This window comes from Palaemon carinicauda, chromosome 14 (genome assembly GCF_036898095.1).
Source record: "Palaemon carinicauda isolate YSFRI2023 chromosome 14, ASM3689809v2, whole genome shotgun sequence".
NCBI classification, from domain to species: Eukaryota; Metazoa; Arthropoda; class Malacostraca; order Decapoda; family Palaemonidae; genus Palaemon; species Palaemon carinicauda.
In genome coordinates, this window is record NC_090738.1 from 1,159,274 (window position 1) to 1,182,442 (window position 23,169).

At 39.5% G+C, this 23,169-nt stretch overlaps 1 protein-coding gene across 2 annotated transcripts in view; it reads left to right on the forward strand.

The window, feature by feature from the left end:
* Positions 1–23,169, forward strand: part of LOC137653079 (leucine-rich repeats and immunoglobulin-like domains protein 1) — a 116,916-nt gene that overhangs the window by 89,436 nt on the left and 4,311 nt on the right. For both annotated transcript variants that reach the window (XR_011046378.1, XM_068386475.1), the window contains exon 7: positions 466–593. Coding sequence is in view for 1 of the 2 variants with exons in the window: in XM_068386475.1 (XP_068242576.1) it covers positions 466–593 (128 nt within the window). In the remaining variant the exon portion in view is untranslated. The remainder of the gene's footprint in view (positions 1–465; positions 594–23,169) is intronic.

Consider the following 23,169-nt stretch of genomic DNA (forward strand, 5'->3'; position numbering starts at 1 on the left):
TCCCACGAGATATCAAGGCCGTTGGCCACTATATCTTTGCGACTTCCTTTCCATTATATTGATAATAATCAATTTGATATTCCAGATTTAATTTTATATTTATTCAACTATTATTGTATATTACACTTTTAATTAATTAATGTTTCATAAAAATTATATTATAATATAAATCAGAACCCAGAAAAATCTGAAGAGGGTTCGAAGATAGACAAATAATTATTTATTGAAATAAAATACAGTTTCTGGGATCCTGGAGATTTTTAGAAATGGCTACGCAGAGTAAGGTCTTTGCTACAAACGCCTAATATAAGTGAAGTGTCTCATTCAATCTTTTAACTCCTTTTTTGCTTACATTAAGATAGATATAATACAGCCTTTCAATGTTTCTTTTTAAAACCCACGTTAAACTTAGATTCATGATTTGTACCGTTTAATGTGTTTATTTCTTTTTTCATTTGTCAACAGGAGGGGAGACACCAGCAGCAATCCACTCTGGCTCCACATACAGAGGGATTCCTTCTAATCACCTTCCGTGGATATCGTCTGTGTTGTTACATTTCGCTTGTATGTACAGCCTCTTCATGCTTCCGCAGGTGAGAAACACTGAGAGAATGACCTTCATGTTCCATAAAGAAAGGTACCTTGGTCCATACCCACTTATTCATGAAGAATTATTTTTAGATAAAAAAGCAATGCATCTCCCCTATATAATAAAGCTGTTGTGCTACGAACTTGCACTGCAGTAAACGGATTTCTTAATCCGTAAAGCATTCTAAATGCCACCTACTGTAGAAAATGGTGTTCTTAATGCTGAAAATGCTGGAGGAATAAATGTGTTCTAAGCTCTCTTTATGTGAAGCGTCTAAATTTGCTTGCTTTACACTGATTTCAATATTACTACTTTTTCAGTACTTCCTTCTACTATCTGTTGAATCCAATACCACCCATCTGATTTCAATATTACTACTTTTTCCAGTGCTTCCTTCTGCTATCCGTTGAATCCCATACCACCCATCTGATTTCAATATTACTACTTTTTCCAGTGCTTCCTTCTGCTATCTCTTGAATCCCATACCACCCATCTGATTTCAATATTACTACTTTTTCCAGCGCTTCCTTCTGCTATCTCTTGAATCCCATACCACCCATCTGATTTCAATATTACTACTTTTTCCAGTGCTTCCTTCTGCTATCTCTTGAATCCCATACCACCCATCTGATTTCAATATTACTACTTTTTCCAGTGCTTCCTTCTGCTATCTCTTGAATCCCATACCACCCATCTGATTTCAATATTACTACTTTTTCCAGTGCTTCCTTCTGCTATCTCTTGAATCCCATACCACCCATCTGATTTCAATATTACTACTTTTTCAGCGCTTCCTTCTGCTATCTCTTGAATCCCATACCACCCATCTGATTTCAATATTACTACTTTTTCAGCGCTTCCTTCTGCTATCTCTTGAATCCCATACCACCCATCTGATTTCAATATTACTACTTTTTCAGCGCTTCCTTCTGCTATCTCTTGAATCCCATACCACCCATCTGATTTCAATATTACTACTTTTTCCAGTGCTTCCTTCTGCTATCTCTTGAATCCCATACCACCCATCTGATTTCAATATTACTACTTTTTCCAGTGCTTCCTTCTGCTATCTCTTGAATCCCATACCACCCATCTGATTTCAATATTACTACTTTTTCAGCGCTTCCTTCTGCTATCTCTTGAATCCCATACCACCCATCTGATTTCAATATTACTACTTTTTCAGCGCTTCCTTCTGCTATCTCTTGAATCCCATACCACCCATCTGATTTCAATATTACTACTTTTTCCAGTGCTTCCTTCTGCTATCTCTTGAATCCCATACCACCCATCTGATTTCAATATTACTACTTTTTCAGCGCTTCCTTCTGCTATCTCTTGAATCCCATACCACCCATCTGATTTCAATATTACTACTTTTTCCAGTGCTTCCTTCTGCTATCTCTTGAATCCCATACCACCCATCTGATTTCAATATTACTACTTTTTCCAGTGCTTCCTTCTGCTATCTCTTGAATCCCATACCACCCATCTGATTTCAATATTACTACTTTTTCCAGTGCTTCCTTCTGCTATCTCTTGAATCCCATACCACCCATCTGATTTCAATATTACTACTTTTTCCAGTGCTTCCTTCTGCTATCTCTTGAATCCCATACCACCCATCTGATTTCAATATTACTACTTTTTCCAGTGCTTCCTTCTGCTATCTCTTGAATCCCATACCACCCATCTGATTTCAATATTACTACTTTTTCCAGTGCTTCCTTCTGCTATCTCTTGAATCCCATACCACCCATCTGATTTCAATATTACTACTTTTTCCAGTGCTTCCTTCTGCTATCTCTTGAATCCCATACCACCCATCTGATTTCAATATTACTACTTTTTCCAGTGCTTCCTTCTGCTATCTCTTGAATCCCATACCACCCATCTGATTTCAATATTACTACTTTTTCCAGTGCTTCCTTCTGCTATCTCTTGAATCCCATACCACCCATCTGATTTCAATATTACTACTTTTTCCAGTGCTTCCTTCTGCTATCTCTTGAATCCCATACCACCCATCTGATTTCAATATTACTACTTTTTCCAGTGCTTCCTTCTGCTATCTCTTGAATCCCATACCACCCATCTGATTTCAATATTACTACTTTTTCCAGTGCTTCCTTCTGCTATCTCTTGAATCCCATACCACCCATCTGATTTCAATATTACTACTTTTTCAGCGCTTCCTTCTGCTATCTCTTGAATCCCATACCACCCATCTGATTTCAATATTACTACTTTTTCAGCGCTTCCTTCTGCTATCTCTTGAATCCCATACCACCCATCTGATTTCAATATTACTACTTTTTCCAGTGCTTCCTTCTGCTATCTCTTGAATCCCATACCACCCATCTGATTTCAATATTACTACTTTTTCAGCGCTTCCTTCTGCTATCTCTTGAATCCCATACCACCCATCTGATTTCAATATTACTACTTTTTCCAGTGCTTCCTTCTGCTATCTGTTGAATCCCATACCACCCATCTGATTTCAATATTACTACTTTTTCCAGTGCTTCCTTCTGCTATCTGTTGAATCCCATACCACCCATCTGATTTCAATATTACTACTTTTTCCAGTGCTTCCTTCTGCTATCTGTTGAATCCCATACCACCCATCTGATTTCAATATTACTACTTTTTCCAGTGCTTCCTTCTGCTATCTGTTGAATCCCATACCACCCATCTGATTTCAATATTACTACTTTTTCCAGTGCTTCCTTCTGCTATCTGTTGAATCCCATACCACCCATCTGATTTCAATATTACTACTTTTTCCAGTGCTTCCTTCTGCTATCTGTTGAATCCCATACCACCCATCTGATTTCAATATTACTACTTTTTCCAGTGCTTCCTTCTGCTATCTGTTGAATCCCATACCACCCATCTGATTTCAATATTACTACTTTTTCCAGTGCTTCCTTCTGCTATCTGTTGAATCCCATACCACCCATCTGATTTCAATATTACTACTTTTTCAGCGCTTCCTTCTGCTATCTGTTGAATCCCATACCACCCATCTGATTTCAATATTACTACTTTTTCAGCGCTTCCTTCTGCTATCTGTTGAATCCCATACCACCCATCTGATTTCAATATTACTACTTTTTCAGCGCTTCCTTCTGCTATCTGTTGAATCCCATACCACCCATCTGATTTCAATATTACTACTTTTTCCAGCGCTTCCTTCTGCTATCTCTTGAATCCCATACCACCCATCTGATTTCAATATTACTACTTTTTCCAGTGCTTCCTTCTGCTATCTCTTGAATCCCATACCACCCATCTGATTTCAATATTACTACTTTTTCCAGTGCTTCCTTCTGCTATCTCTTGAATCCCATACCACCCATCTGATTTCAATATTACTACTTTTTCCAGTGCTTCCTTCTGCTATCTCTTGAATCCCATACCACCCATCTGATTTCAATATTACTACTTTTTCCAGTGCTTCCTTCTGCTATCTCTTGAATCCCATACCACCCATCTGATTTCAATATTACTACTTTTTCCAGTGCTTCCTTCTGCTATCTCTTGAATCCCATACCACCCATCTGATTTCAATATTACTACTTTTTCAGCGCTTCCTTCTGCTATCTCTTGAATCCCATACCACCCATCTGATTTCAATATTACTACTTTTTCAGCGCTTCCTTCTGCTATCTCTTGAATCCCATACCACCCATCTGATTTCAATATTACTACTTTTTCAGCGCTTCCTTCTGCTATCTCTTGAATCCCATACCACCCATCTGATTTCAATATTACTACTTTTTCCAGTGCTTCCTTCTGCTATCTCTTGAATCCCATACCACCCATCTGATTTCAATATTACTACTTTTTCCAGCGCTTCCTTCTGCTATCTCTTGAATCCCATACCACCCATCTGATTTCAATATTACTACTTTTTCCAGCGCTTCCTTCTGCTATCTCTTGAATCCCATACCACCCATCTGATTTCAATATTACTACTTTTTCCAGCGCTTCCTTCTGCTATCTCTTGAATCCCATACCACCCATCTGATTTCAATATTACTACTTTTTCCAGCGCTTCCTTCTGCTATCTCTTGAATCCCATACCACCCATCTGATTTCAATATTACTACTTTTTCCAGCGCTTCCTTCTGCTATCTCTTGAATCCCATACCACCCATCTGATTTCAATATTACTACTTTTTCCAGCGCTTCCTTCTGCTATCTCTTGAATCCCATACCACCCATCTGATTTCAATATTACTACTTTTTCCAGCGCTTCCTTCTGCTATCTCTTGAATCCCATACCACCCATCTGATTTCAATATTACTACTTTTTCCAGCGCTTCCTTCTGCTATCTCTTGAATCCCATACCACCCAACTGATTTCAATATTACTACTTTTTCCAGCGCTTCCTTCTGCTATCTCTTGAATCCCATACCACCCATCTGATTTCAATATTACTACTTTTTCCAGCGCTTCCTTCTGCTATCTCTTGAATCCCATACCACCCATCTGATTTCAATATTACTACTTTTTCCAGCGCTTCCTTCTGCTATCTCTTGAATCCCATACCACCCATCTGATTTCAATATTACTACTTTTTCCAGCGCTTCCTTCTGCTATCTCTTGAATCCCATACCACCCATCTGATTTCAATATTACTACTTTTTCCAGCGCTTCCTTCTGCTATCTCTTGAATCCCATACCACCCATCTGATTTCAATATTACTACTTTTTCCAGCGCTTCCTTCTGCTATCTCTTGAATCCCATACCACCCATCTGATTTCAATATTACTACTTTTTCCAGCGCTTCCTTCTGCTATCTCTTGAATCCCATACCACCCATCTGATTTCAATATTACTACTTTTTCCAGCGCTTCCTTCTGCTATCTCTTGAATCCCATACCACCCATCTGATTTCAATATTACTACTTTTTCCAGCGCTTCCTTCTGCTATCTCTTGAATCCCATACCACCCATCTGATTTCAATATTACTACTTTTTCCAGCGCTTCCTTCTGCTATCTCTTGAATCCCATACCACCCATCTGATTTCAATATTACTACTTTTTCCAGCGCTTCCTTCTGCTATCTCTTGAATCCCATACCACCCATCTGATTTCAATATTACTACTTTTTCCAGCGCTTCCTTCTGCTATCTCTTGAATCCCATACCACCCATCTGATTTCAATATTACTACTTTTTCCAGCGCTTCCTTCTGCTATCTCTTGAATCCCATACCACCCATCTGATTTCAATATTACTACTTTTTCCAGCGCTTCCTTCTGCTATCTCTTGAATCCCATACCACCCATCTGATTTCAATATTACTACTTTTTCCAGCGCTTCCTTCTGCTATCTCTTGAATCCCATACCACCCATCTGATTTCAATATTACTACTTTTTCCAGCGCTTCCTTCTGCTATCTCTTGAATCCCATACCACCCATCTGATTTCAATATTACTACTTTTTCCAGCGCTTCCTTCTGCTATCTCTTGAATCCCATACCACCCATCTGATTTCAATATTACTACTTTTTCCAGCGCTTCCTTCTGCTATCTCTTGAATCCCATACCACCCATCTGATTTCAATATTACTACTTTTTCCAGCGCTTCCTTCTGCTATCTCTTGAATCCCATACCACCCATCTGATTTCAATATTACTACTTTTTCCAGCGCTTCCTTCTGCTATCTCTTGAATCCCATACCACCCATCTGATTTCAATATTACTACTTTTTCCAGCGCTTCCTTCTGCTATCTCTTGAATCCCATACCACCCATCTGATTTCAATATTACTACTTTTTCCAGCGCTTCCTTCTGCTATCTCTTGAATCCCATACCACCCATCTGATTTCAATATTACTACTTTTTCCAGCGCTTCCTTCTGCTATCTCTTGAATCCCATACCACCCATCTGATTTCAATATTACTACTTTTTCCAGCGCTTCCTTCTGCTATCTCTTGAATCCCATACCACCCATCTGATTTCAATATTACTACTTTTTCCAGCGCTTCCTTCTGCTATCTCTTGAATCCCATACCACCCATCTGATTTCAATATTACTACTTTTTCCAGCGCTTCCTTCTGCTATCTCTTGAATCCCATACCACCCATCTGATTTCAATATTACTACTTTTTCCAGCGCTTCCTTCTGCTATCTCTTGAATCCCATACCACCCATCTGATTTCAATATTACTACTTTTTCCAGCGCTTCCTTCTGCTATCTCTTGAATCCCATACCACCCATCTGATTTCAATATTACTACTTTTTCCAGCGCTTCCTTCTGCTATCTCTTGAATCCCATACCACCCATCTGATTTCAATATTACTACTTTTTCCAGCGCTTCCTTCTGCTATCTCTTGAATCCCATACCACCCATCTGATTTCAATATTACTACTTTTTCCAGCGCTTCCTTCTGCTATCTCTTGAATCCCATACCACCCATCTGATTTCAATATTACTACTTTTTCCAGCGCTTCCTTCTGCTATCTCTTGAATCCCATACCACCCATCTGATTTCAATATTACTACTTTTTCCAGCGCTTCCTTCTGCTATCTCTTGAATCCCATACCACCCATCTGATTTCAATATTACTACTTTTTCCAGCGCTTCCTTCTGCTATCTCTTGAATCCCATACCACCCATCTGATTTCAATATTACTGCTTTTTCCAGCGCTTCCTTCTGCTATCTCTTGAATCCCATACCACCCATCTGATTTCAATATTACTGCTTTTTCCAGCGCTTCCTTCTGCTATCTCTTGAATCCCATACCACCCATCTGATTTCAATATTACTGCTTTTTCCAGCGCTTCCTTCTGCTATCTCTTGAATCCCATACCACCCATCTGATTTCAATATTACTGCTTTTTCCAGCGCTTCCTTCTGCTATCTCTTGAATCCCATACCACCCATCTGATTTCAATATTACTACTTTTTCCAGCGCTTCCTTCTGCTATCTCTTGAATCCCATACCACCCATCTGATTTCAATATTACTACTTTTTCCAGCGCTTCCTTCTGCTATCTCTTGAATCCCATACCACCCATCTGATTTCAATATTACTACTTTTTCCAGCGCTTCCTTCTGCTATCTCTTGAATCCCATACCACCCATCTGATTTCAATATTACTACTTTTTCCAGCGCTTCCTTCTGCTATCTCTTGAATCCCATACCACCCATCTGATTTCAATATTACTACTTTTTCCAGCGCTTCCTTCTGCTATCTCTTGAATCCCATACCACCCATCTGATTTCAATATTACTACTTTTTCCAGCGCTTCCTTCTGCTATCTCTTGAATCCCATACCACCCATCTGATTTCAATATTACTACTTTTTCCAGCGCTTCCTTCTGCTATCTCTTGAATCCCATACCACCCATCTGATTTCAATATTACTACTTTTTCCAGCGCTTCCTTCTGCTATCTCTTGAATCCCATACCACCCATCTGATTTCAATATTACTACTTTTTCCAGCGCTTCCTTCTGCTATCTCTTGAATCCCATACCACCCATCTGATTTCAATATTACTACTTTTTCCAGCGCTTCCTTCTGCTATCTCTTGAATCCCATACCACCCATCTGATTTCAATATTACTACTTTTTCCAGCGCTTCCTTCTGCTATCTCTTGAATCCCATACCACCCATCTGATTTCAATATTACTACTTTTTCCAGCGCTTCCTTCTGCTATCTCTTGAATCCCATACCACCCATCTGATTTCAATATTACTACTTTTTCCAGCGCTTCCTTCTGCTATCTCTTGAATCCCATACCACCCATCTGATTTCAATATTACTACTTTTTCCAGCGCTTCCTTCTGCTATCTCTTGAATCCCATACCACCCATCTGATTTCAATATTACTACTTTTTCCAGCGCTTCCTTCTGCTATCTCTTGAATCCCATACCACCCATCTGATTTCAATATTACTACTTTTTCCAGCGCTTCCTTCTGCTATCTCTTGAATCCCATACCACCCATCTGATTTCAATATTACTACTTTTTCCAGCGCTTCCTTCTGCTATCTCTTGAATCCCATACCACCCATCTGATTTCAATATTACTACTTTTTCCAGCGCTTCCTTCTGCTATCTCTTGAATCCCATACCACCCATCTGATTTCAATATTACTACTTTTTCCAGCGCTTCCTTCTGCTATCTCTTGAATCCCATACCACCCATCTGATTTCAATATTACTACTTTTTCCAGCGCTTCCTTCTGCTATCTCTTGAATCCCATACCACCCATCTGATTTCAATATTACTACTTTTTCCAGCGCTTCCTTCTGCTATCTCTTGAATCCCATACCACCCATCTGATTTCAATATTACTACTTTTTCCAGCGCTTCCTTCTGCTATCTCTTGAATCCCATACCACCCATCTGATTTCAATATTACTACTTTTTCCAGCGCTTCCTTCTGCTATCTCTTGAATCCCATACCACCCATCTGATTTCAATATTACTACTTTTTCCAGCGCTTCCTTCTGCTATCTCTTGAATCCCATACCACCCATCTGATTTCAATATTACTACTTTTTCCAGCGCTTCCTTCTGCTATCTCTTGAATCCCATACCACCCATCTGATTTCAATATTACTGCTTTTTCCAGCGCTTCCTTCTGCTATCTCTTGAATCCCATACCACCCATCTGATTTCAATATTACTGCTTTTTCCAGCGCTTCCTTCTGCTATCTCTTGAATCCCATACCACCCATCTGATTTCAATATTACTGCTTTTTCCAGCGCTTCCTTCTGCTATCTCTTGAATCCCATACCACCCATCTGATTTCAATATTACTGCTTTTTCCAGCGCTTCCTTCTGCTATCTCTTGAATCCCATACCACCCATCTGATTTCAATATTACTGCTTTTTCCAGCGCTTCCTTCTGCTATCTCTTGAATCCCATACCACCCATCTGATTTCAATATTACTGCTTTTTCCAGCGCTTCCTTCTGCTATCTCTTGAATCCCATACCACCCATCTGATTTCAATATTACTGCTTTTTCCAGCGCTTCCTTCTGCTATCTCTTGAATCCCATACCACCCATCTGATTTCAATATTACTGCTTTTTCCAGCGCTTCCTTCTGCTATCTCTTGAATCCCATACCACCCATCTGATTTCAATATTACTGCTTTTTCCAGCGCTTCCTTCTGCTATCTCTTGAATCCCATACCACCCATCTGATTTCAATATTACTGCTTTTTCCAGCGCTTCCTTCTGCTATCTCTTGAATCCCATACCACCCATCTGATTTCAATATTACTGCTTTTTCCAGCGCTTCCTTCTGCTATCTCTTGAATCCCATACCACCCATCTGATTTCAATATTACTGCTTTTTCCAGCGCTTCCTTCTGCTATCTCTTGAATCCCATACCACCCATCTGATTTCAATATTACTGCTTTTTCCAGCGCTTCCTTCTGCTATCTCTTGAATCCCATACCACCCATCTGATTTCAATATTACTGCTTTTTCCAGCGCTTCCTTCTGCTATCTCTTGAATCCCATACCACCCATCTGATTTCAATATTACTGCTTTTTCCAGCGCTTCCTTCTGCTATCTCTTGAATCCCATACCACCCATCTGATTTCAATATTACTGCTTTTTCCAGCGCTTCCTTCTGCTATCTCTTGAATCCCATACCACCCATCTGATTTCAATATTACTGCTTTTTCCAGCGCTTCCTTCTGCTATCTCTTGAATCCCATACCACCCATCTGATTTCAATATTACTGCTTTTTCCAGCGCTTCCTTCTGCTATCTCTTGAATCCCATACCACCCATCTGATTTCAATATTACTGCTTTTTCCAGCGCTTCCTTCTGCTATCTCTTGAATCCCATACCACCCATCTGATTTCAATATTACTGCTTTTTCCAGCGCTTCCTTCTGCTATCTCTTGAATCCCATACCACCCATCTGATTTCAATATTACTACTTTTTCCAGCGCTTCCTTCTGCTATCTCTTGAATCCCATACCACCCATCTGATTTCAATATTACTACTTTTTCCAGCGCTTCCTTCTGCTATCTCTTGAATCCCATACCACCCATCTGATTTCAATATTACTACTTTTTCCAGCGCTTCCTTCTGCTATCTCTTGAATCCCATACCACCCATCTGATTTCAATATTACTACTTTTTCCAGCGCTTCCTTCTGCTATCTCTTGAATCCCATACCACCCATCTGATTTCAATATTACTACTTTTTCCAGCGCTTCCTTCTGCTATCTCTTGAATCCCATACCACCCATCTGATTTCAATATTACTACTTTTTCCAGCGCTTCCTTCTGCTATCTCTTGAATCCCATACCACCCATCTGATTTCAATATTACTACTTTTTCCAGCGCTTCCTTCTGCTATCTCTTGAATCCCATACCACCCATCTGATTTCAATATTACTACTTTTTCCAGCGCTTCCTTCTGCTATCTCTTGAATCCCATACCACCCATCTGATTTCAATATTACTACTTTTTCCAGCGCTTCCTTCTGCTATCTCTTGAATCCCATACCACCCATCTGATTTCAATATTACTACTTTTTCCAGCGCTTCCTTCTGCTATCTCTTGAATCCCATACCACCCATCTGATTTCAATATTACTACTTTTTCCAGCGCTTCCTTCTGCTATCTCTTGAATCCCATACCACCCATCTGATTTCAATATTACTACTTTTTCCAGCGCTTCCTTCTGCTATCTCTTGAATCCCATACCACCCATCTGATTTCAATATTACTACTTTTTCCAGCGCTTCCTTCTGCTATCTCTTGAATCCCATACCACCCATCTGATTTCAATATTACTACTTTTTCCAGCGCTTCCTTCTGCTATCTCTTGAATCCCATACCACCCATCTGATTTCAATATTACTACTTTTTCCAGCGCTTCCTTCTGCTATCTCTTGAATCCCATACCACCCATCTGATTTCAATATTACTACTTTTTCCAGCGCTTCCTTCTGCTATCTCTTGAATCCCATACCACCCATCTGATTTCAATATTACTACTTTTTCCAGCGCTTCCTTCTGCTATCTCTTGAATCCCATACCACCCATCTGATTTCAATATTACTACTTTTTCCAGCGCTTCCTTCTGCTATCTCTTGAATCCCATACCACCCATCTGATTTCAATATTACTACTTTTTCCAGCGCTTCCTTCTGCTATCTCTTGAATCCCATACCACCCATCTGATTTCAATATTACTACTTTTTCCAGCGCTTCCTTCTGCTATCTCTTGAATCCCATACCACCCATCTGATTTCAATATTACTACTTTTTCCAGCGCTTCCTTCTGCTATCTCTTGAATCCCATACCACCCATCTGATTTCAATATTACTACTTTTTCCAGCGCTTCCTTCTGCTATCTCTTGAATCCCATACCACCCATCTGATTTCAATATTACTACTTTTTCCAGCGCTTCCTTCTGCTATCTCTTGAATCCCATACCACCCATCTGATTTCAATATTACTACTTTTTCCAGCGCTTCCTTCTGCTATCTCTTGAATCCCATACCACCCATCTGATTTCAATATTACTACTTTTTCCAGCGCTTCCTTCTGCTATCTCTTGAATCCCATACCACCCATCTGATTTCAATATTACTACTTTTTCCAGCGCTTCCTTCTGCTATCTCTTGAATCCCATACCACCCATCTGATTTCAATATTACTACTTTTTCCAGCGCTTCCTTCTGCTATCTCTTGAATCCCATACCACCCATCTGATTTCAATATTACTACTTTTTCCAGCGCTTCCTTCTGCTATCTCTTGAATCCCATACCACCCATCTGATTTCAATATTACTACTTTTTCCAGCGCTTCCTTCTGCTATCTCTTGAATCCCATACCACCCATCTGATTTCAATATTACTACTTTTTCCAGCGCTTCCTTCTGCTATCTCTTGAATCCCATACCACCCATCTGATTTCAATATTACTACTTTTTCCAGCGCTTCCTTCTGCTATCTCTTGAATCCCATACCACCCATCTGATTTCAATATTACTACTTTTTCCAGCGCTTCCTTCTGCTATCTCTTGAATCCCATACCACCCATCTGATTTCAATATTACTACTTTTTCCAGCGCTTCCTTCTGCTATCTCTTGAATCCCATACCACCCATCTGATTTCAATATTACTACTTTTTCCAGCGCTTCCTTCTGCTATCTCTTGAATCCCATACCACCCATCTGATTTCAATATTACTACTTTTTCCAGCGCTTCCTTCTGCTATCTCTTGAATCCCATACCACCCATCTGATTTCAATATTACTACTTTTTCCAGCGCTTCCTTCTGCTATCTCTTGAATCCCATACCACCCATCTGATTTCAATATTACTACTTTTTCCAGCGCTTCCTTCTGCTATCTCTTGAATCCCATACCACCCATCTGATTTCAATATTACTACTTTTTCCAGCGCTTCCTTCTGCTATCTCTTGAATCCCATACCACCCATCTGATTTCAATATTACTACTTTTTCCAGCGCTTCCTTCTGCTATCTCTTGAATCCCATACCACCCATCTGATTTCAATATTACTACTTTTTCCAGCGCTTCCTTCTGCTATCTCTTGAATCCCATACCACCCATCTGATTTCAATATTACTACTTTTTCCAGCGCTTCCTTCTGCTATCTCTTGAATCCCATACCACCCATCTGATTTCAATATTACTACTTTTTCCAGCGCTTCCTTCTGCTATCTCTTGAATCCCATACCACCCATCTGATTTCAATATTACTACTTTTTCCAGCGCTTCCTTCTGCTATCTCTTGAATCCCATACCACCCATCTGATTTCAATATTACTACTTTTTCCAGCGCTTCCTTCTGCTATCTCTTGAATCCCATACCACCCATCTGATTTCAATATTACTACTTTTTCCAGCGCTTCCTTCTGCTATCTCTTGAATCCCATACCACCCATCTGATTTCAATATTACTACTTTTTCCAGCGCTTCCTTCTGCTATCTCTTGAATCCCATACCACCCATCTGATTTCAATATTACTACTTTTTCCAGCGCTTCCTTCTGCTATCTCTTGAATCCCATACCACCCATCTGATTTCAATATTACTACTTTTTCCAGCGCTTCCTTCTGCTATCTCTTGAATCCCATACCACCCATCTGATTTCAATATTACTACTTTTTCCAGCGCTTCCTTCTGCTATCTCTTGAATCCCATACCACCCATCTGATTTCAATATTACTACTTTTTCCAGCGCTTCCTTCTGCTATCTCTTGAATCCCATACCACCCATCTGATTTCAATATTACTACTTTTTCCAGCGCTTCCTTCTGCTATCTCTTGAATCCCATACCACCCATCTGATTTCAATATTACTACTTTTTCCAGCGCTTCCTTCTGCTATCTGTTGAATCCCATACCACCCATCTGATTTCAATATTACTGCTTTTTCCAGCGCTTCCTTCTGCTATCTGTTGAATCCCATACCACCCATCTGATTTCAATATTACTGCTTTTTCCAGCGCTTCCTTCTGCTATCTGTTGAATCCCATACCACCCATCTGATTTCAATATTACTGCTTTTTCCAGCGCTTCCTTCTGCTATCTGTTGAATCCCATACCACCCATCTGATTTCAATATTACTGCTTTTTCCAGCGCTTCCTTCTGCTATCTGTTGAATCCCATACCACCCATCTGATTTCAATATTACTGCTTTTTCCAGCGCTTCCTTCTGCTATCTGTTGAATCCCATACCACCCATCTGATTTCAATATTACTGCTTTTTCCAGCGCTTCCTTCTGCTATCTGTTGAATCCCATACCACCCATCTGATTTCAATATTACTGCTTTTTCCAGCGCTTCCTTCTGCTATCTGTTGAATCCCATACCACCCATCTGATTTCAATATTACTGCTTTTTCCAGCGCTTCCTTCTGCTATCTGTTGAATCCCATACCACCCATCTGATTTCAATATTACTGCTTTTTCAGCGCTTCCTTCTGCTATCTGTTGAATCCCATACCACCCATCTGATTTCAATATTACTGCTTTTTCAGCGCTTCCTTCTGCTATCTGTTGAATCCCATACCACCCATCTGATTTCAATATTACTGCTTTTTCAGCGCTTCCTTCTGCTATCTGTTGAATCCCATACCACCCATCTGATTTCAATATTACTGCTTTTTCAGCGCTTCCTTCTGCTATCTGTTGAATCCCATACCACCCATCTGATTTCAATATTACTGCTTTTTCAGCGCTTCCTTCTGCTATCTGTTGAATCCCATACCACCCATCTGATTTCAATATTACTGCTTTTTCGCGCTTCCTTCTGCTATCTGTTGAATCCCATACCACCCATCTGATTTCAATATTACTGCTTTTTCAGCGCTTCCTTCTGCTATCTGTTGAATCCCATACCACCCATCTGATTTCAATATTACTGCTTTTTCGCGCTTCCTTCTGCTATCTGTTGAATCCCATACCACCCATCTGATTTCAATATTACTGCTTTTTCAGCGCTTCCTTCTGCTATCTGTTGAATCCCATACCACCCATCTGATTTCAATATTACTGCTTTTTCAGCGCTTCCTTCTGCTATCTGTTGAATCCCATACCACCCATCTGATTTCAATATTACTGCTTTTTCAGCGCTTCCTTCTGCTATCTGTTGAATCCCATACCACCCATCTGATTTCAATATTACTACTTTTTCAGCGCTTCCTTCTGCTATCTGTTGAATCCCATACCACCCATCTGATTTCAATATTACTGCTTTTTCAGCGCTTCCTTCTGCTATCTGTTGAATCCCATACCACCCATCTGATTTCAATATTACTACTTTTTCAGCGCTTCCTTCTGCTATCTGTTGAATCCCATACCACCCATCTGATTTCAATATTACTGCTTTTTCAGCGCTTCCTTCTGCTATCTGTTGAATCCCATACCACCCATCTGATTTCAATATTACTGCTTTTTCAGCGCTTCCTTCTGCTATCTGTTGAATCCCATACCACCCATCTGATTTCAATATTACTGCTTTTTCAGCGCTTCCTTCTGCTATCTGTTGAATCCCATACCACCCATCTGATTTCAATATTACTGCTTTTTCAGCGCTTCCTTCTGCTATCTGTTGAATCCCATACCACCCATCTGATTTCAATATTACTGCTTTTTCAGCGCTTCCTTCTGCTATCTGTTGAATCCCATACCACCCATCTGATTTCAATATTACTGCTTTTTCAGCGCTTCCTTCTGCTATCTGTTGAATCCCATACCACCCATCTGATTTCAATATTACTGCTTTTTCAGCGCTTCCTTCTGCTATCTGTTGAATCCCATACCACCCATCTGATTTCAATATTACTGCTTTTTCAGCGCTTCCTTCTGCTATCTGTTGAATCCCATACCACCCATCTGATTTCAATATTACTGCTTTTTCAGCGCTTCCTTCTGCTATCTGTTGAATCCCATACCACCCATCTGATTTCAATATTACTGCTTTTTCAGCGCTTCCTTCTGCTATCTGTTGAATCCCATACCACCCATCTGATTTCAATATTACTGCTTTTTCAGCGCTTCCTTCTGCTATCTGTTGAATCCCATACCACCCATCTGATTTCAATATTACTGCTTTTTCAGCGCTTCCTTCTGCTATCTGTTGAATCCCATACCACCCATCTGATTTCAATATTACTGCTTTTTCAGCGCTTCCTTCTGCTATCTGTTGAATCCCATACCACCCATCTGATTTCAATATTACTGCTTTTTCAGCGCTTCCTTCTGCTATCTGTTGAATCCCATACCACCCATCTGATTTCAATATTACTGCTTTTTCAGCGCTTCCTTCTGCTATCTGTTGAATCCCATACCACCCATCTGATTTCAATATTACTGCTTTTTCAGCGCTTCCTTCTGCTATCTGTTGAATCCCATACCACCCATCTGATTTCAATATTACTGCTTTTTCAGCGCTTCCTTCTGCTATCTGTTGAATCCCATACCACCCATCTGATTTCAATATTACTGCTTTTTCAGCGCTTCCTTCTGCTATCTGTTGAATCCCATACCACCCATCTGATTTCAATATTACTGCTTTTTCAGCGCTTCCTTCTGCTATCTGTTGAATCCCATACCACCCATCTGATTTCAATATTACTGCTTTTTCAGCGCTTCCTTCTGCTATCTGTTGAATCCCATACCACCCATCTGATTTCAATATTACTGCTTTTTCAGCGCTTCCTTCTGCTATCTGTTGAATCCCATACCACCCATCTGATTTCAATATTACTGCTTTTTCAGCGCTTCCTTCTGCTATCTGTTGAATCCCATACCACCCATCTGATTTCAATATTACTGCTTTTTCAGCGCTTCCTTCTGCTATCTGTTGAATCCCATACCACCCATCTGATTTCAATATTACTGCTTTTTCAGCGCTTCCTTCTGCTATCTGTTGAATCCCATACCACCCATCTGATTTCAATATTACTGCTTTTTCAGCGCTTCCTTCTGCTATCTGTTGAATCCCATACCACCCATCTGATTTCAATATTACTGCTTTTTCAGCGCTTCCTTCTGCTATCTGTTGAATCCCATACCACCCATCTGATTTCAATATTACTGCTTTTTCAGCGCTTCCTTCTGCTATCTGTTGAATCCCATACCACCCATCTGATTTCAATATTACTGCTTTTTCAGCGCTTCCTTCTGCTATCTGTTGAATCCCATACCACCCATCTGATTTCAATATTACTGCTTTTTCAGCGCTTCCTTCTGCTATCTGTTGAATCCCATACCACCCATCTGATTTCAATATTACTGCTTTTTCAGCGCTTCCTTCTGCTATCTGTTGAATCCCATACCACCCATCTGATTTCAATATTACTGCTTTTTCAGCGCTTCCTTCTGCTATCTGTTGAATCCCATACCACCCATCTGATTTCAATATTACTGCTTTTTCAGCGCTTCCTTCTGCTATCTGTTGAATCCCATACCACCCATCTGATTTCAATATTACTGCTTTTTCAGCGCTTCCTTCTGCTATCTGTTGAATCCCATACCACCCATCTGATTTCAATATTACTGCTTTTTCAGCGCTTCCTTCTGCTATCTGTTGAATCCCATACCACCCATCTGATTTCAATATTACTGCTTTTTCAGCGCTTCCTTCTGCTATCTGTTGAATCCCATACCACCCATCTGATTTCAATATTACTGCTTTTTCAGCGCTTCCTTCTGCTATCTGTTGAATCCCATACCACCCATCTGATTTCAATATTACTGCTTTTTCAGCGCTTCCTTCTGCTATCTGTTGAATCCCATACCACCCATCTGATTTCAATATTACTGCTTTTTCAGCGCTTCCTTCTGCTATCTGTTGAATCCCATACCACCCATCTGATTTCAATATTACTGCTTTTTCAGCGCTTCCTTCTGCTATCTGTTGAATCCCATACCACCCATCTGATTTCAATATTACTGCTTTTTCAGCGCTTCCTTCTGCTATCTGTTGAATCCCATACCACCCATCTGATTTCAATATTACTGCTTTTTCAGCGCTTCCTTCTGCTATCTGTCGAATCCCATACCACCCATCTGATTTCAATATTACTGCTTTTTCAGCGCTTCCTTCTGCTATCTGTCGAATCCCATACCACCCATCTGATTTCAATATTACTGCTTTTTCAGCGCTTCCTTCTGCTATCTGTCGAATCCCATACCACCCATCTGATTTCAATATTACTGCTTTTTCAGCGCTTCCTTCTGCTATCTGTCGAATCCCATACCACCCATCTGATTTCAATATTACTGCTTTTTCAGCGCTTCCTTCTGCTATCTGTCGAATCCCATACCACCCATCTGATTTCAATATTACTGCTTTTTCAGCGCTTCCTTCTGCTATCTGTTGAATCCCATACCACCCATCTGATTTCAATATTACTGCTTTTTCAGCGCTTCCTTCTGCTATCTGTTGAATCCCATACCACCCATCTGATTTCAATATTACTGCTTTTTCAGCGCTTCCTTCTGCTATCTGTTGAATCCCATACCACCCATCTGATTTCAATATTACTGCTTTTTCAGCGCTTCCTTCTGCTATCTGTTGAATCCCATACCACCCATCTGATTTCAATATTACTGCTTTTTCAGCGCTTCCTTCTGCTATCTGTTGAATCCCATACCACCCATCTGATTTCAATATTACTGCTTTTTCAGCGCTTCCTTCTGCTATCTGTTGAATCCCATACCACCCATCTGATTTCAATATTACTGCTTTTTCAGCGCTTCCTTCTGCTATCTGTTGAATCCCATACCACCCATCTGATTTCAATATTACTGCTTTTTCAGCGCTTCCTTCTGCTATCTGTTGAATCCCATACCACCCATCTGATTTCAATATTACTGCTTTTTCAGCGCTTCCTTCTGCTATCTGTTGAATCCCATACCACCCATCTGATTTCAATATTACTGCTTTTTCAGCGCTTCCTTCTGCTATCTGTTGAATCCCATACCACCCATCTGATTTCAATATTACTGCTTTTTCAGCGCTTCCTTCTGCTATCTGTTGAATCCCATACCACCCATCTGATTTCAATATTACTGCTTTTTCAGCGCTTCCTTCTGCTATCTGTTGAATCCCATACCACCCATCTGATTTCAATATTACTGCTTTTTCAGCGCTTCCTTCTGCTATCTGTTGAATCCCATACCACCCATCTGATTTCAATATTACTGCTTTTTCAGCGCTTCCTTCTGCTATCTGTTGAATCCCATACCACCCATCTGATTTCAATATTACTGCTTTTTCAGCGCTTCCTTCTGCTATCTGTTGAATCCCATACCACCCATCTGATTTCAATATTACTGCTTTTTCAGCGCTTCCTTCTGCTATCTGTTGAATCCCATACCACCCATCTGATTTCAATATTACTGCTTTTTCAGCGCTTCCTTCTGCTATCTGTTGAATCCCATACCACCCATCTGATTTCAATATTACTGCTTTTTCAGCGCTTCCTTCTGCTATCTGTTGAATCCCATACCACCCATCTGATTTCAATATTACTGCTTTTTCAGCGCTTCCTTCTGCTATCTGTTGAATCCCATACCACCCATCTGATTTCAATATTACTGCTTTTTCAGCGCTTCCTTCTGCTATCTGTTGAATCCCATACCACCCATCTGATTTCAATATTACTGCTTTTTCAGCGCTTCCTTCTGCTATCTGTTGAATCCCATACCACCCATCTGATTTCAATATTACTGCTTTTTCAGCGCTTCCTTCTGCTATCTGTTGAATCCAATACCACCCATCTCGCTCAAAGGAAGCTGTGCCCTGCTTAGTACAAATGCTAGCCTTTACAATGGAAAGTTCATCCGATTTGTTACATAAAAAGCAGTTAAGGGAAGAAAATATTTTCTCAGCAACTTTCTTCCTTTGAAATCTGCTTTCCCCAACATATATAGCTTGACTGTTCGAGGATGAGAGTGACTGAAAGCAATGTAGATTCATCCACGGTTGTAATCTTTTACCTAAACTTCATTCGAAATTACGTGACATTTTTCAGTCTTTTTAGAGGCAGACTCCATAGGTTCTTCCAGACGATGATCTCAAACCTCAAGTAGATGGGCTAACCTCTCTCTGGCATTACTAACACCTGAAAGGCAGTAAATGGTCAATGTTTGGAAGTATGAATGATATGCAAGTTTTGTTGAGGATATTAAATGATTTTAATTAGTTTAATACTTTATAAAGAAAGAACTTTCAGCATCAGCCCGTCAAGGAAACTTATATGATCACATATTTGAAGCAAAAATGACTTATCTCATACCTAAAATTATAGGTACTGACAGCTAATATGAGTATGCAAAAGTCAACTAGAGCAATAAAATTGTTGTATACTGTTTTAATTATGTTTGATGTATATATTCTGATAAAATATGTAGGCTACTATCTTCTAAGATTTTCCTCATATTTCCCATCAATACCGAAATTTTTCAAATTTTTAGCTTTCGTGACAAACTTTGATATAAAGCTCACTTGGCCTTGGTTTCATTCCCGTTAACATCTGCAATGTGATTCAGGATGTCAAAAGGAAGTTAGAAAATTACATTTCATTTAGGCCTGGGAGCGGTACACGAAAACCCCTTCAGATGACCGACTATATGCATATCAGCAACTGTATGTCTTGGTTTGATCAGGACCCTGAGTTTGATAAACATGTTGCTTCGCCTTTATGTAAATTGGGGATAATGATTATTATTCTATCTTTATTTTCTTAAAAGGGAAATTATTATTTTGATATAATCTCTGGAATCTGGGAACGTGTTGCTCATGCATTGCATTTAGCAATAAAAGTTTAATATTATGCGTATTATTAATGGGCTACATTCACAGGACACACTATTAGAGCTGCAACAACAATAGCCTACACTTTTCCTATTTGATTTATTTAGCCACTTGAGACAATGTAACAGGTAGGTAAGAAGCGGAGGTAATTAAGATTTTTGGTTCTTATAATCTGTGTTTTTTTTTTTTTTTTTTTTTAAGTTTACTGCAAACACTTAAGATTTTTCGTCATAACACTAGGTTATGACAAACGCGTAGATATACACATGATCGATGTTCAACTTCTCGCTGGTAACTGGGTGTAGGCACTATCTTTTTACAATAAGTTGCTCTTCGAAGGATCATTGTTAATGAAGGCCAATGTTAACGGAAAAGTGACAGAGTTGGTAAAGTAAAAAAAAAAAAAAAAATTCTAGTATCTGTAGATTCTTTGTTGATTTCCATGTATAAAATCATTTATAGAGACGAGAACAATTGAATAAATGAAGTGGAATGAATAACAAACAGAAGCATACACGCTGATAACACATTACTTTGATTCTTTTCAGGAGAGAAGATTCAGAGTAAATATTAAAAGTATTTTTATAACATGATCCACTAGATGAACATGTCTTTGTGGCTGGTGTTTAGTATGGCTCAATGACCGACTTGTTTAATAAAAATTGTAAATATTTGCAAAACCTGCTGTAAAAAAAAATGTTTCAACACATCTGCACCTATGGGTATTGGATTCCTTAACCTTGATATCTGATTCTGTTGTTTTCGGTCGCATCTTGTCTGATAATATACGTTTAGAGTCGGTTTAAAAGCTTCGTTAATCCTGCGCCAAAGTAATCCCTTATCTGTCTCCTCCCGCCAAGTTACGCCCTTGACTTCTCCTTCCACCTGCTGCCATCTGTTTAGGATTAGCTCCCTCAATCCCTCATCAACAGTACCTAGTACCAATGTCAAGAAAACCCACAAGTAAGCTATGATAAATCAAAAGTATATTTTCATGTCAAAACTACTCTACATTTACTTACGTGCTTTTGTCACTATTTTGTAGCTATTGAATAATAAAGGATGGGAGGCGGGAATAAAACGACTTTTATATCGTAAAGAGGATTTATTACAAAAGTTAATTTTCACAGAAATCATCTTCAAAGTGAATGAATGACATAGTCAATGGAACTCAAATCTCTCTATTTACATAATAAGGGAAATATAAGTTTTTCGCTGACTTTTAAATTACTGGAACAGTTTACTGTAAAATGCTCATAATTATAGATGACATTGAATTCCTTAATAGATGCAGACACACTCGGGGAGAACGGACTTAGAGGTGAAACTGTTAAAATACATTACAAATTAGTAGATATTGGGCGTCTTATTGCATGTCGATAAGCCTACTATGGCGGATTGGGCCTACCTTGGGTTGCCCACTCACGACTTGAACTTGATGTGACAGCGCCGAGTAAGGATGTGAACTCAGAGGCAGGATGCAATAGACTGAGTTATATTATTGTAGAACATTCTCCTTGAATACAAAACCTCAAGGCAACAGGACATAACAAGTTCACAAGACAGACAATATTACTGAGGAAAAACCAGACAGGAATTTTCATGTTCGTTTTAGTGCGAGGGAGGAGCGAAGATACAAGCATAATATATATACAAAAGGAATTATGTACAATTGTGTGAAACACGGTTGGTACATTGACCTGAACTTTCTACTCTTGGCCTCCCAGCTGTTCTTATTGCGAACACATTGCTGGGGGTTATTTGGGCTTGTTCAGGGAGACACTCCACCAGGGAGTGTAATTTGCAAGTGTCGAAGTGTATAAACTGCACAAAGTTAAACAGACCAAGTGACCACACACTAAATTCTAGAGACTGCAATGCTTATGACTGGGAATTGAAAAGACTAGCGGAAAATACTGATCATGGTTACTAGGGATGTCAGAAACTGTGGCTATGTAAATATACAATCTGTAGGTAATAAGACTTCAAATTCGAGAATTGATAAACGAGAAATATTTGGATATACTAGCATTATCTAAAACATGGTTAAATAACTTGGGCAAGGCAAAGATCACTGAAATGAACACCCCCCCCCCCTACACACACCCACGCCTTATTTCACATACCGAGAGAAAATAGGTCTGGTGGGGGTGTCGGACTCTTTATTCATAAAAGTTACTCAAATCTCAAAACGTTGACAAGAATTAGTGTAACAAGCTTTGAATACGTAGAAATGAAATTTACGACCAAAAATA